At 42.5% G+C, this 15872-nt stretch overlaps 1 protein-coding gene across 3 annotated transcripts; it reads left to right on the forward strand.

The window, feature by feature from the left end:
- Nucleotides 1-1055: 1055 nt before the first annotated feature.
- Nucleotides 1056-15300, forward strand: rab11fip5b (RAB11 family interacting protein 5b (class I)). 3 transcript variants are annotated; one of them, XM_088432270.1, is made up of 7 exons: nucleotides 1056-1149; nucleotides 1245-1754; nucleotides 6597-7108; nucleotides 8842-9418; nucleotides 9820-11922; nucleotides 13428-13557; nucleotides 13644-15300. In XM_088432270.1, exons 2-7 carry the CDS (start codon nucleotides 1360-1362, stop codon nucleotides 13902-13904), a joined length of 3978 nt encoding a protein of 1325 aa, XP_088288396.1. In that variant the 5' UTR covers nucleotides 1056-1149; nucleotides 1245-1359; the 3' UTR covers nucleotides 13905-15300. The 3 variants fall into 3 exon arrangements, with proteins under 3 accessions (XP_088288396.1, XP_088288395.1, XP_088288397.1); XM_088432269.1 differs by having other exon boundaries at nucleotides 1126-1754; XM_088432271.1 differs by lacking the exon at nucleotides 9820-11922 and having other exon boundaries at nucleotides 1127-1754.
- Nucleotides 15301-15872: the final 572 nt, after the last annotated feature.

A 15872-nucleotide genomic window follows, 5' to 3' on the forward strand; every position in this document is an offset into this window, starting at 1 on the left:
GATTGCTTTAAAGGGACAGTGTGTAAGATTTAGACCGTTTTTCATTACGGACAGCAGGTGCTGCATTTACCATTGCTATGAGAAACATGGCCGCCTCCGGAGAAGTGCCACCCCCCATGTAATATAATTTAATGAAAACTAAGACGGACGAATATATTTAAAACATACTGTTGGTCATTAAGGACACATTCATTTGCATGTTTTTGAAATTTACAATCATCTAATGTATTCCTTTTTAGTGAAAATCGGTCTAAATCTTACACACTGTCCCCACTGTGAGAATGCAGATCCTGAATCAATAAATAAATCTATTAAAGGTCACAGGTAAAAAAAAATAAAAAAAAAAATCTATCCGAGTATCGAATGTCCCAAATGCTTCTGAATGCACCTCATGTCTGGTGTGCATCGCAAGATGTCAAAATTCCGTTAGCAGCTAGCCACCAACGCTGGAGGCTTATTTCATATCCTACAATGACAGCGTAATCAATGTTTATTTTTTAACTATCATTGTTCTGTTGAATCGATTTAACGGGATTGCTGAAGCATATACGGGCCTATTTAAAGCACTGGGTTTACATGTACACATGCCAAGAATATTAAAACATTTTAATGTAAATACTGTACACCAAATTCATTGCAAATGCAGTCTAAAAGATTGACAAATTGATATATAGACTAACCATAAACTAAAATGTACAGCGCAAGAGTAAATAATGAAATATATGCCCTCAGACTTCCCTCAGAATCATATTATAGCTGCAAAGTGAACATTACAAACTGACACTCTTTTTTTTTGGGGGGGGGGGTCCGATTTCCCCTAGCCTCCACTAGAGGACGTCAGAACCACACAGATGACGACAACGTCATTTAAAGAGCATTTTACAAAATATGCGGCGGCATACACTATAAAAATCAATTGCAGCAGCATACACGTGTGTGACGTCATCGCCCAAATGGTTTGATTCTCTTTTTCATGGCATGTTAGTGTTGCATCGTCACCACGCGACGCAATGATGGAGCTGCACATTAGTCGCACGTGGTCTTCATAGATATGTTTTTTTTTTTCCCCCCCACTTCTGTTTCTTCAGTGATGATCATGTGACCGTGATGGTTCCGCCCAGAACAACTTCAGCATGTGTTGACATTCCGGTACAGTACAGTGCCATTTTATTTCAGGGAGTGGGGGGGTTGCACGGCTGGCTGATTTTGCAGCTCCAACAGCTCTGCGCCGTTTCTTTCTTCAGCGCGGCGTGTTCGGCGGGCCTGCTGCTTGCGTTCCGGGATGGACGCGTTGTTCACGCTGGCCGGTCCGAACCGCCTCGCGGCCTGACGTGTGAGAGCCGAAAGCAGCGCTCCAAGATGATGTCGCTCATCGACCTGGACGACGAGCAGCTGTGGGTGCCCACGCACGTCAACGTCACCGTGCTCCGCGCCAGGGGACTGCGGACCAAGAGCAAACATGGCAGCCGCTACCTGTACGCGGTGGTCCAGGTTGGCAAGGACAAGTACACCACGGGGCTGGTGGACAAGGCCGAGGTGCCCGTGTGGTCCGAGGAATGCTGCTTCGAGCTCCTCCCGGGCATCCTGGAGGAGGAGGATGGAGGTGGAGGCGGCCGCCGAGCCTACCCGCCCGGCAGCGCAGACCTGGTGCTCACCGTCATGCACAGAGTCCTGATTGGACTCGACGTCTTCCTGGGCCAGACTGTCATCCCGCTGGATCGCATGTTTCGGGAAGGCGCGTGCCCCAGAGACCAGTAAGTGTTTCGACGCAGGGTCACGTGGTTTGCGGGCAAAAGGCCCGCTGTTGATCTCCTTTACGATCCTTTCACCAGGGGCGATTCTAGAGGCAGAAGTTTAGGGGTGCTCTTTTCCTAGCATGGAAAGATAAGTCTATGTTTAACTCTTTTGCACATTTGAAGACATTTCAATCTTACGTGTACAAAAATGAAGCATAACGATATTTGGGTCGGAGCATCCCAGCGGTTCCACTGGTTACAGATCGGGTTATGCTTTGCGCTTCTGTTTTTCTTTTTTGTGCAAAACCCCTTCTAGGAAAATAGTGTTTGCATGGTAACTATAAATAAAATCATTATCTCTAAAAATTGTACACATATATCTAAAATTGTTTAAATAAAAAAAAACATAAATAACCCTTCAGCAAACGTTAACATTACTTTGGTTTGAAAAAATAATTAAAGCCAAAGTCAAACATCATTTAAATTGGAAACATTTTTGACCAACTGAAGTATTTGATGTTGAAAAAAACATTACATCAATAAATGATCATCAATCTCACTTGTTCTGGTACAGGAAGCTCAGTGGTAGAGTGGTTAGCACGTCCGCCTCGCTGTTGAGGGTCCCGAGTTCAAATCCACCTTGCTCCTGCCTTCCTGTGCGGAGTTTGCATGCTCTCCTCGAGCGAGCCCGCGTGGGGTCTCTCCTTGCGCTCTGACTTCCTCCCACTCTCCCAAACTATACATGGCCGTGTATTAGACAATCTAAATTGTCCTCAGGTGTGATTGGGTGCGTGAATGGTTGTTCATCACTCTGTGCCCTGCGAGTGACTGGTAGCCAGTTCACGGTGTCCCCCGTCGACTGCCCGTAGACAGCTGGGATAGGCACCAGCAAGCCTGCGACCCTTGTGAGGAGAAGCGGCTCCAGAATTAATGTGTGGATGATCTGGTACATTAACACAGGAGCACCAATATCTTTAATGTTTTAACTTGGGTAAAAAAAGGTGTAAGACATTTTGCTGATTTATTTCTTAAATCACAATAATCATTCATGTCCATTTATCTTCTTTCTTAACCGCTTGTTCCTCACAAGGGTCGCGGGCTTGCTGGTGCCTATCCCAGCTGCCTATGGGCAGTAGACGGGGGACATTCTGAACTGGCTACCAATGCCCGTTTTTGGGCAGTATTTTCACGGGTATCTTCCTCCCCAAAATGGTGAAGAAACATTCACTACCTTTTGAAATCTGAGAGCTACTATAGCACCGGTAAATTGCTGATCATGATTCATGGCAATGATTTCTCACAATAATTCTCAACGTTGATTTAAAAATATAGTTTTAAAATCTCCAGTATTAGCACTCATATACTGTACAAGTACTGCTTTCAAGAAGGTAGGGGCCCTAGGCATCCTCATTTTGATTTTACTGCCTTGCTCAAGAATCCGTGTTTTACACTCTATCAGGTCAACTATTCTTTTGTCTTTGTGGCTCCTTAACTACAATTTAGAGGCAGTTCCTTACAGACTGGCTCTTGTTCAGTCAGTCGTTCTACGATAAACTCTCTCGAGAGGAAGACTGCATTAACCCTCCGGGGTTACAATAGCTTGACACATGGGTGGCTTTTATTTATTTATTTTTGTCCCCTTGACAATAGACTTTAACTGCTTGGTAATATTCATGAAATATGGGCTTTAGAAAAGAAACAATAGTCACCTTAGAGTCCAGGAATTAGCCATTTTTATGTTGCTGTAGATTGCAGTCACTAAATGAACATTTAATGAATCTCTATTTTCAACACCGCAAGAGTTTAAACCTCAGAAGAATTGAAACCAAGGTAGATTGATCAAGGGAGGGTACTTTCACTTTATAGGCCATAAGCACCATCTTTTTTCAACATTCATACAGATACAGTGATGAGTTGATGAGTTTTATCCAGCAACCCCAGAAGATAGATCCTGTAACCTTAGCAGTTTTATTGCAGGGTTCTTCTGCTCGACAATTGCATCACTAATGACAATGTGCAAAAATAATACACTGGAAAAAAAAATAAAGGCTTACACTGTTTTGCAAAGGAGTCATGTTCCAATTAATCAGCTTTTGATTTGAAAAGAAAAATGTGCCATGCATAAAATTAGTTTTGCTATTAGCTGCAAAAGACCCTTTTAAAATCTCACATACAGAACCCCTAAAATGCATTCATATACTCCCAAGGGGATATATATGTGCTATTAAAATTACAAAACAAACTCGACTAAGTAATTTTTACCCAAGCCTTAACCAGCGCAAAACATTTTTTTAAAACAGCGCCGTGCCATCCATGTCTGATTTTTTAAACTTTGGAGCTACATTTGTAGTTATATATCTAGGCGTGTGTTTTTTCAGCAATTTTTGAAGATAGACTGTTTAACCATATAGGTTTATTCAGGCTGTCTACCAGAAAATTATGTCAATATTAACAATATGCATCCATACAAAAGTAAACATTTTTGCCAAGGTGTCACTATATCACGATTTAGGAATAAGTCACTTCCTGTTCCAATTAATTTGCTCTTAATTTAAAAATAAACCTTTGTGACATATAACTCAATACATTATATCAGCTGATGTTGAAGCTAGGTTTTCATTTTGCGTTGTGATCGAGATAACGGTGGCGTGACGGTTGAGTGAAGAGTGAAGTCTAACACATTCAGATCAAATTCCTCATAGCGTCCTCAACTGGCTTGAGAGCAGTTCAGGCCAGGGCGTACTGTAACATTAAATGACACATCGTTTTCACTTTCTCAGCCACCAAAGTCTCCACCGTTATGCTCAAACATCTTTCAATTTATCAGATGTACATGCAATTTTGAAACTTACTGGAAATCTGAAATAGTCGTAAATCTGAATCACAATTTTAGAAAAATGATATTGTTTTGGGACAGGTGACGTAACAAGACGGGTGTGATGTGAAACATTTCCACCATTGCACATCTGGCTTCAATTGCGGCTCCTCCGCCCACCCTTCACTAGCGTCCACAGACACTGCGGAACATACACTCGGAATTCCTGCGCTTAAGAAAAACATATTTTCTTGCGGACTCCAAGGATTTATGAGGCAGGAAGAGCAATGTCATTGGTTCTATCGCCGTATTGTCATCTCAGTTTTAAAGTGCAGTCATGCATCAGATGTTGAGTTAAGCTGCGAGGCTTGTAAAGTTTTTGTTTGTCAAAGTCAGTGGTCACATTCAGAGCACCAGCCCTCCGGCACTATCGACTGATTATGTAACATACGGGAGGCATTTCCAAAAGGAAATCAATCTTTTTGTTGTTCGGTTTGTTCTGGTGTCTAATGTTATATGGCAAGCAAAGTTTATTTGTGATTTATAGCACATGCTGAAGAAGAAATTTTCAGAGCAAACTATCAAGCGACAATGGAGATAATATAGAAAGCATTGCACAAATACTGGTGCTTTTTCATTAGTAAAGTTGTGTCCGAGATTGAAATTTGCAGAGGACTGAATAAGGAACTACTTTTGAAAACAGCAACAAAAAAGTCTTGCATTTCAGCATACCTAAAATACTATAACAAAATGACAAAATATTAAGCCCAAATTGCCCTTTACTTGATGATCATATTTAGTGAAGGGGAGGTATTAAATTTGAGTGATCCTCAAACATCCTCAAGCTAGTTCCTGGGCTAACAGAAGTAATACAGAGGAAATTTCAAAACATTTTTTTTAAAGGGGCAATGCATGGGTTTCGATGAAACTGCCCACTGTCACCAGAATCAAACTGACACTTTCTGCGAGTGCATTATTTGTCACGAACCAGGAAGTAGCCTAGAAATTAACTGATGGACAACATCAACCTTGGTGGAGGTTCATTATATATGGCATTATACTATTATATGTGGTTATAGATGTAATGAAATGACCGACTAAAAAGTGGCCTAAGGATTCTGCTGTATAAATTGTATCTTCAAAATATATAAAAATGTAATAAAAAAGAAAGATACGGATGGCTGGCACAAAGTGATTGGGGAAGGGGGGTGCGATTGACCCAGAGAGAAAAGCTATGTTTTTGCCATGTGAAGTGTAATTGCAATAAAATAAGGATAGGCTATTTTATGAAGGATAGACTTATTTTATTTTATTTTTTTCAGGCACTTTGATGTCATTGGTTAGTTTTTTTTTTGTTTTAGACTAACCTGTAACCTGTATAAACACAGTAAAAAAAAGTAGTAATTAGTTGTTGAAAGTTAATTTATATTGCTTTTTTTCAATTATTAATGTTAAAAAGGATAGAGTTTAAGGAACACTTAGACAATTTTTACAGATAATAATCGTGTTTAGAGTCGGCGCAGTGAGGTGTTCTCTTTCCTAGTGGGGGCGTTGCAAAAAAACATCATTGAGAAGCACTGCTTTAAATGGTGCTTTTGGTTTAAAAATAAAGGCTCATGCAATGGTAATGTAATAAATTCACATTGCATCTTTTAAACCAAGAGTGGAGGAGGAGCAAAAATATCAAAAAAGTTTCATGCGGCTCAATTTTCCCATCCCCTAAACTTTAGCCTTGATTATCTAGCATGAACCCACAAAAATCTTTGCTCTGATTTGCTTTATATTCTTGACGTTTTTGGAAATTGTAGGCCTTGTGAGAACATCAATCTTCTGTTCCCCGTGCACCAAGCTCCATAAATTGAAACCTAAAGCCTTGACAAATTCCTTCTTAGGTGAGCAGAAGAACAAGCCCATCAAACACATCTAAGGTCACAAATGAACACACTCCATCGCAGGTCTTTCCAGAAGAGTGGAAACGGTTATATCATACCGCAAATGTGTAAGAGACAATGAAGATGAAGCTGAGGTGTCACTGTGTCCCCCAGGTGGTTCAAGCTGCACTCCAAGGCGGGCCGAAAGGCGAAGGAGCGTGGCGAATTGCAGCTGACGGTGCAGTTCACCCGCAACAACATGACGGCCAGCATGTTCGACCTCACCGCCAAGGACGGGCACCGCTCAGCTTTCGGCAAACTCAAGGATCGCGTCACGGGGAAGAAGCGCCCCGACGTGGAGTCGTCCTCCGCCATCGTGCCGGGCCGCTACGCCGCCCTCTCGGTGACCCCGGGGCAACCGTCGGGCGATGAATCCGCGGGCGCGGAGATAATGGAGGAAAAGAGGAGCGTGATGAAAGATTTCTTCAAAGGGAAGCTGAAAAAGTCATCTGACAGCAGGTCGTGCTCGTCGTTGGCCTCCGAGAGCAGCGCATCCTCCATGGCGAGCGACACGCCCGGCCCTCCGCCCGCTCTCGGCTTGCTCTCGGATCTCCCCAGCTCGCCCATCTATACAACCATCACAAGAGTGGACCCCCACTATGGAGACAGAGATCTGACTAAAACAGGTAGCGTCTGCCGTTTTGTGACACAAAACTTTCTAAGTGGTTCAGGGTTGATATCTCGGCTAATATATTCTTTTGGCGTACAATTAGTTCTATTATCTCTGCTGATTTCCAGATTTTGCACTTAAATCACTGAAAATTTTGAGTATGCACACCTAACTTGTCACCTGTGATCCCTGGAAGACCTGCGTGGAAATAAGTTCCAGTGTCACAACAGGCTCATTTCCTACAGAATCTTCTCATAATAACACGAGGATTGTGAGAGAAAGATTGCTCTGGCATTCATATAACCGTTTTTCGAGTTCCTGGACGACACCGCCGTGATAGGACGTATCATTGGCGGAGATGAAGCAGCTTACAGGATGGAGGTGGTCAGACTGTTGGCGTGGTGTAAGGACAACAACCTCACCCATCAATACAGACAAGACCAAAGAGATGACATTGGACATGAGGAAGGAGAGGAGGACTCATCAGCCACTGCTCATCCAAAGTCAGGAAGTGGCGTCCACATCAGAGAGGACCTCACCTGGACACGAAACATCACACAGCTGGTAATGAAGGCTCAGCAGCGCCTATACTTGCTGCGGAGGCTGAGGAGGTTTGGTATATCACCAAGTGTCCTCAGCAGCTTCTACAGCTGCATTGTTGAGTCCATCACTGTGTGGTATGGCAACTCCACTGCTATGGACCGCAAATGCCTTCAGAGAGTGTTCAAGGCAGCATCCAAGATCACCAGAACTCCCTGCAGAGCATCTACCAGCTCAGAGTGCGCAAGAGAACTGCCTCCATCACCCTGCCCATCCCCAACACCCACTGTTCACTCTCCTCCCATCAGGCCAGAGGTACAGAAGTGTAACATGCAGAACTAGAAGACTCAGAAACTCTTTCCTTCTGCCATCAGACTCCTCAACAACCACCAGTAGTACAATACAGCTAATAATATCACTCTCATACATTACATACAGCTGCGACTATCCCAAGACCATGCACCTTATTTTCAACTTTTGTTTTGCACTATTTATGCTGCTCCTACTTTGCACACTACTTGTTAAATAGCGGTAACTAACGTACGATGCACACGTGCACTTTATTTTATTCACCATGCACACTTGCATATTAGTGTAGGTATCTGTACATAGCGTATATAATGTGTTGTTTATACTTTGTTTTTGACTTAACTTGGTACTTACTACTTTTTTTTATGACATTCGTGTGGAGAGCAAAGTAAGAATTTCACTGTACGGAGAAACTTGTTTCTACACTGCGCACATGACAATAAACACTTTGAATCTTGAATGATTAAAAAAAGAAGCATGACTTGTTTTGTTGGATTTGGAATTATTTTCAGTTTTTTGTATGAAATTCTCAAACACATTTAGTTTTGTTGAAGAAGAACAATCTATGAAATAACTATCAGTTTTAATATTTGTTGGTTGTGTAATGTTTTCGTGTATGTTTGTAATTTGCCATAGGGTCGAACTGCACATACCAGGGACTGTTACTATTACAACCACAATAATAAATATGGTTGAACTAACAGTTCTAGTAGTTCCGACACTAAAAGAAACGTCGGCATCTTGTTTGATTTTAACACTTCAAAGTCTTACTTTTTCATGTTTTTGATTTGTCTTTTCATCTGGTCGTTATGTGCAACTCAGTCATCATAATTCTCATGAATAAAGTCTCAGGACTATCCTCATTATTGTAAAACATTTGTTCTGTTCCCCTCTCCGCAGCGCTCAACAATCAGCATGGTAACATTCCGACACACAAGCGGGCCCTCAGCGACGAAGCAAATCAAATCACGGAATCTGCCCCTCGGATGATCCCCGCCATGGAGTCCGTCAAATGCCAGCAGAGCATGAGTCAGTCAAAGTCGTCCGTGTGTATAAATGGCAGCCATGTGTACGACTCCGAACCGTCGATCCCAAAGAGCGCCGGAGCCCTGCCGTCCAAGTTGGTCTTGTTGGAGAAATGCTCCCCACTGTCGCGCTCTTTACAGAACCTCTCCAAGCGAAGTGAGGACAAAGGTACTTTTGAAGATGGGCGACGCTGGTCCTTCGACAAGATGAAGAAGGAAGAAAAAGAGGAAGGGACGGAAACCCGACCAGAGGCCGGGACCCATCCCGAGGAGGCGACAAACCCTTCCACCGCGGATTCTCCTGACAAAGGCTGGAAGCTGAGAAAGACTTTATTCTCTGGAGGTAGGAGTGATTCTCTCCCAGCAAAGGCAGACGGGAGCCAATCGGCTTCCGCGTCTGAAGGGAGACTCAGAGGCTGGTTCAGCTCCACAGACTCCCAGAACAAGCCAAGGTGAGTCAGCGGGGATGTCTGGTTTCCCATCATGGCAAATGTTGGAAGCCTCTTCGGTCCCCGGATCTAAGTTAGCGCATGCGTCTCTCCATTTCACTATGATATTGCTACCCAATCGCCATCATTTTCACACATGTTAAGAGCTTCAGCAAATGGCTTTTTTAGATATTTTCCTTTCGTTTGATTTTTTTTTTTTTTTGCAAGTTTAATTTGCTTCTTTTAAATCTAATTTCACACCGGGTTCACATAACAGTAAATTTACCATTTGGCCTGTTATGTGTATAAACCGCAAGTCCCACTCAGTTGTAGAATATCACTTGATTTATTGGTGACTGTTTGTGTAAGAACCTTGTCTGGGATTCTTAACTAAGAGGACCACTGTGCCCTCTTTTCCTCTACAGGCTTGAAGTTTCTCCTAAGCTAGAAATGGCCACATCTATATCCCCTCCCATTCCTCCTCGTGCTTCCATAGGTTGTCACAGTTCCTCCTCCAATGACTCCCTCCCGCTTGACCAGAAACACACACATCCCATAACCCCCCCTTCCACCCCCATCTCCCCTTCCAACCCCTTCTTTAAAGAGCTGCAGAGGTCCCCTCCATCTGCACCTTGCTCTTCAAACTTTCTTTTCACTTCTCAGAACTCTGGCCAACGCACAAAAACTCAAGGCTCGACTAAAATGCCCTCCATCAAGAGGGAGCGTCCTAGACCGGTCTCTAGACAGATATCGCTCCCCGAGTTTTTACCGGAAACTTCTAAACGCTCCAGCCGTTGCCCAGTGCCGTTGAGCATACAGGACTGCGAAGACTCATTCGACACGTTTGCTTCAAACAGACTCAACTCACCCAATGGAAATCCCATTCAGTTACACCCGGAAATTAAGTGCAATTATCTTGCAAATTTAAATAGCGAATATCTCATGCAAGAGCGACAAAAATATCAGGAGGAGCCTCCACCGTTACCGCCAAGAAGGCCGGTAAGAACTTTGACGAATGAGATATACTCTGATGGTTGGCTCCACAGAGGCCAAGAGCTGGCAGTCCACAAAGAAGCCTACCTACTGTCCCAAACTGGAGTGGCCTCACTGCAGTATGGAAGAGAGGCGGAGTGTAAGAAAACGGCAACGAGTGCATCACCAGACAGCGAGACTTTGGATTCCATTCATGTTAACCCTCAGCTTTACGGAATTATCCCTTCTACTGGGTGTATGTCCGAAGAGACTCAGAAAAAGTACGAACCTTTGGAAGATACCACTGACTTCTGGGGCGGCATGCTGTTTGAGCAGGACCTATTTGGGCGGGTTTGCGGAGCAAATGCTAAGCAATCCACTTCACATGTTGGGAATCTTCTCGATTGCGAGAGTCCTATTGCCGACCTTTTGAAGAAGTCATATAATTCTGCGCCAATGTCAGAGTCAAGGACTGGTAGGACTTCCCCTTTGGTCGAGTCTTCGACCATAAGTCAAATGGCGGGCGTGAACAATAACGTGAATTTGTCCTTAACTTTAGGAGATCTGAACATGAATGTGAGCAATTCGGACTTCAGCTTCATAGATTCTGATGGATCTTCTCTGTCAGAGGCAGTTGATGACGTGAAAGGCCTCGGCATCTTAACTAAGATTGGTCCACAGCTGTCAAATGATTCTAAAACAGGTGTTTGTCATGAGGTGGCTACACATAAGGATGCAAACGCACCGAAAGACGTCGACATATGTAAAAAAGACTCAGTTTTAGAAATCATCATGGTATCGAATAAAACATGCAAAGTTTCTCCAGTTTCCCAAGACGCTCCGTTTGAGGCCAACATTGGTGAATCCCACGTGAAGAATGATCCCAGTGATGGTAAAAACAGAAGTGACGATACTTTAAAAGAGATGAAAAATGACTGTGACGATAATGGTAACCCTCATAATGAGAGTGACTCATGCCCGCGGGTGACCAGTGCTCGCGTTAGACCGAAAGGAGTTTCATCACTGAACAGTAATGACAGTCCAAACAGTACTGACATTAGTCAACGGTCTTCAGTTGTCAATGAAGGTCCGTCGTCTTATCAACCCAGTAAATCAGCTCAATCTCCCAATCTGGTTTTGAATAGCGCTGACGAAACCTCAGACCCCAATTGCAATTTGAGCAATATTTCGCCAATACCCTCAAATGACAGCTCTTTATTTCAATCAGGGGTTTATATAACAGAAAACCCTTCTGAGATGACTTTTGAAGTCCTTCATGCCAAAGTCGCCCCTCATTTGAGAAGTCCTTCAAATTCAGACCCGGGTTTTTTTCTCACCTCCGTAACCGATACCCCTGCAGACCTCCCCCCTTCCCCTGCCTGCTGCCGTTTCACACGGCCCTCAAGCACGGGCTTACAAAGTGCCGGAAGCAGTAGGTCTCTGATTGTGGGCCCCTACACAACCTCCACCACTGATCATCCCCCGTTCGATGCATGCCACTCACTTTTGACTGAGGAGACTCGGCCAGCTTGCAACCTGCCCCGCCAGGAGAGCAGGTGAGAGTCCTCACACTAGGACACGCACTCACCTCCTTCCTATGTGTAGGCAGATACTCTCTCAAAATTTATGCAACGTTTGTTTTTCTGCTTCCCCTCACCCCCATCGTTTGCCTGCCTTGTTTGATTGCATTGCTGCTGTCCCTAAGTTCTGCTGGTTGCTGTGCACTGCTCTTCATTTATTATTTTGTCATGTCATGTTTTACTCCCATGAAGCTGCGGGTCTTTTTGATAATATGTGCCATTTTACATTTACATTATCTATAACCAATACGGCTTCTGTTGAGATTTAACGAGAAGCCGCCAGTGGTGCTCAACTTTTTAAAAATAATGTACCTCCTGTTAGTTTTTTCATCCAGGTACTCCCTAACCAGCTCAATACGCGAGTTACTTCATATTCCAATTATTTTGTCCTTAATTTGAAAAGAAAACAATACTATTACAGTGCTCCATTTTACCTGCGTCTGTGACGCATAATAACAATCGATTCTATGGTATAGATTTGCGACAAAATTATTCACACAAATACATTCCTCAGTTTCACATTTTGGAGATTCAGATCCATTCGCAATTTTCGCGGTTTTTCAGATTTACAACTATATCTGCAAGTTTCACTAGTGTTTGTTAATATTGTGTACGCATTTGTCATGACTTACCCCTTGTCAATGTTCAATTCTGGTTATGTGTTGTTGAACGCATTCGTGTATCGGCAGGCATGTACTTTTTTTTTTTTTTTGGACAAACATCACAATGTTGCAACTTGCAAGATATTCGCACACAGGTCTCCTGATATCCATGTGTCTACAGGCCTGTTCCTCCTCCGTTCGCCAGGAGGCAGTGTTGCTACTTAACACGGAACATAAACAAGCTGTATCCCATTCCTGGTTTAAAACTGGAAACTGAAAGGCTGAAAATGAGACTTTATTTATCTGACCATCAGTCGTGTTTATTTACCACATGATGGGAAGCAAAATAAGCCCAAATGTTTCCTTCAAGCTTCCACTCATCTTTTGTTAATTTTCTTCTTCTATACCCCTCAAGCAAGCTGGAGCCAACAGAAGAAGTGTGTCGCCTGGGTGAAGGCAAAACATGTGAAAACAAGCTTGTGTAAATCTTCAATACATTTTGGGGAAAAACAACAAGTAATACATAGGCTATAGTAATAATCATGGAAATGTTTGTATATCTGACACGTGATGTATTTGTGTGAAGAATTCTGACTCGAGTCTCTTCCCATAAGCTTTGTCAAGAGTTGCACAAATTTCTCCCTGAGTGGGATAGGGGCTTGATGTGACAGCATCAGAACTGATGCACAAACTGAATATTCAAAACATTAACAGTATCGGCTTTGGATTAAATTCGACCCACACTACTTCTATGCCAACTGGGCTTTAAATTAGTACTATGGCAAGAACTGCTTTGATTCATTTCTGAATGGTAAGCGAGATGGAAGCCCGATTGAAATGACATCCTGAAACGTGATACTGTCCACTGTCCGTTTGCAGACCGCACCCAGTGAAACCTTTGAGCCAAATAGAGAAGAAGGACAATCGTTCGGTCCTGGAAAAACTCAAGTCCACCATTAGCCCGGGACGCGTTGCCCAGCAGGTGGTCGTCGAGCCGCCAAAAGTTCAGGTAGGCATGAAAACACAGTGAAACTCCAAAAAATTTCCTTCAGACGGTTTTGCTAGTTATTCCTTTCTTGTGCCCGTCTTCCACAGGAGCCCACAGAAGACCGGTCAGCGCTGTACGAGCACCTGACCAACATGGAGCTCATCTCCTTGCTGCTGCAGCAGGACATAGACATGAACAAGCAGCAGGTGGCCTCCGAGCGGCAAAAAGCGCAGCTGGAGAAGTGCGAGGCGGAGCTGAAGAAGGTCAAGGCGCAGGTGCGCGACTTGGAGGACTACATCGACAACCTGCTGCTCCGCATCATGGAGCAGACGCCCACGCTTCTGCAGGTCCGCTCCAGACACAAGTGACACCGGCGCCAAGGCCTCAGTGCCGCCATGCACAGAATATAAGCACGCCCCTTGGATAGATTTCCCACCTGTGAATATGAGTCTTGGGATATAAATACGAGGTCTTCCGACGACTACTACTTCCCTGTTGACGCATTATTACGACATGCATGCCAGTTCTAAACAACAAAGAAAAATAATACAAGATAACACGAGAAAAGATAAGGATTCCTTTACCTAAACATGCTTACTCGAAGTTGTGGTAGTCGAAAAAAATACAAAATAACACGAGAAAAGAGTAAGATTCTTTTACCTAAACATGCTTGCTCGAAGTTGTGGTAGTCGGCTGTTGTCACTTTCAAATTATAATTTAGTCATTTCGTGTCAAATAGTACAGTTCAATAATTCATATAATAACAATGCAACAATAAGAATACAGCATATTATTATATGCTGAATATTTGTGTGTACTTTCCAACACGTTGTTATCTCTGCGTTTTTGTGAAAGACCTATCAACAGTCGAGTTCCAAATGCAAATAAAGGAGACAAAAAACAGAATGGTGTGGCACTTCAACTAATGATTGTATTAATGATCAACTCATTTTTTGATAATATTGTTGATTAATCAGATTTGAAGAAGTGTTTTAATTTCCATACATTATTCAAAAACGTGGCATTTTTTCAATAAAATGACAGAAAAAGGCAAAAACGTTGACTGTTTTCCAATGTAAAAAGCAAATGTATTTTGATTCAACACAAATTTCATGACGGAGGAAATCAGATATTTACTGTTGAGAAGCTGACATTCTCGGTGTTTGGACAATTTGAGGTACCTAAACGATTCATCGATTATCACAAATATTTTTGGATTCATTTGATAATTGATTCGAGGTTGAATAATCATTGCACCTTTAATTGCATAATTTCTGAAGCGCAACCTCCAAACTCTAAAATTAAAATAACAAAAAAAAAAAGAACATATGATGCCTCAAAACTCGAACGTTTGCAGAGGCCACACAAATCCTGAAGAAAAAGTTCTGTTGATAACCAAAGAACAGGAATTGGAACTAATTATATTTAATCAAACATCAGTTACATACGAGATGTTTTTTGAAAAATAATAATTATTATTAAAGTAGTTAATGGTAGTAGGTAGTCCAATAAAAAAAACAATACTAAAAAATATTCAATGACAAAATTGTGTCAATCATTGACTACTTTACAGTTTCAAAAACGTTTTTTTGTTTTTATAAGCGGACTGTTTGTGTTCCACTTGCAGGCAAAATCAACAAGACTGTTCTAAAAGTAGAATTCGTTCCCGCTACTGTAAAAAACAACCATACTCAAGCTATTTCCGTACAAAACTGCTCTGCGACTACTCTTCTGTTACGTAGAAATAAAGTGTGACCTACCTTATTTTGTGGCCTCTGTGTTGAAGTGTGTGATTACAGATGGATGTGATACCAGGATGTGACCACTAGGGCGAGCGCTCGCTCCAATTTCCACTGTTGCTCAACATCAAGCTTGTGCATAATACTGATTAGTACATAAAAGGGTTCATATTAAAAAGGTGAAATTTATGCTCTATAGTTTGCTTTAAAAAAAGGTCATCTATGGAAAATGGATGGATGGGCGGTTACTGCCTCTACCCGGATCATTTTGTTAAGATATAAAACGAGCGAAAATGCAATGAGATGGGATGTGCATTATCAAGTCATGGATTTTCTTTTATACAGACGATGCGAATTAAATTGGCAGCCAGCGGCACAATATTCAGCCATGGCTGATCCCAAGCCTGAATAAAATATGGTTAGGTTGTGTCAGCAAGGGTATTGCACGCATAAAAACTGCTAAACAAATCATGCGAGTAATTCACTGTTGTGACCATAGATTGGACTAGATGAAGTAAATTTAGAACATTAAATCATTTAAGCCATTTGCAGTTTCAGTTTTTTCTGTGCATATTTTAAGATGGCTTGATGGATGAC

This window comes from Hippichthys cyanospilos, chromosome 13, assembly GCF_059441005.1.
Source record: "Hippichthys cyanospilos isolate Australia breed blue-spotted pipefish chromosome 13, RoL_Hcya_1.0, whole genome shotgun sequence".
In the NCBI taxonomy this organism is placed as follows: domain Eukaryota; kingdom Metazoa; phylum Chordata; class Actinopteri; order Syngnathiformes; family Syngnathidae; genus Hippichthys; species Hippichthys cyanospilos.

Coding starts and splice junctions, on each gene's coding strand:
- rab11fip5b (XM_088432270.1), top strand. CDS start 1,360: ATGATGTCGCTCATCGACCTGGACGACGAGCAGCTGTGGGTGCCCACG. Junction 1,755..6,596: donor GGCGCGTGCCCCAGAGACCA/GTAAGTGTTTCG, acceptor TGTGTCCCCCAG/GTGGTTCAAGCTGCACTCCA. Junction 9,419..9,819: donor GACTCCCAGAACAAGCCAAG/GTGAGTCAGCGG, acceptor TTTCCTCTACAG/GCTTGAAGTTTCTCCTAAGC.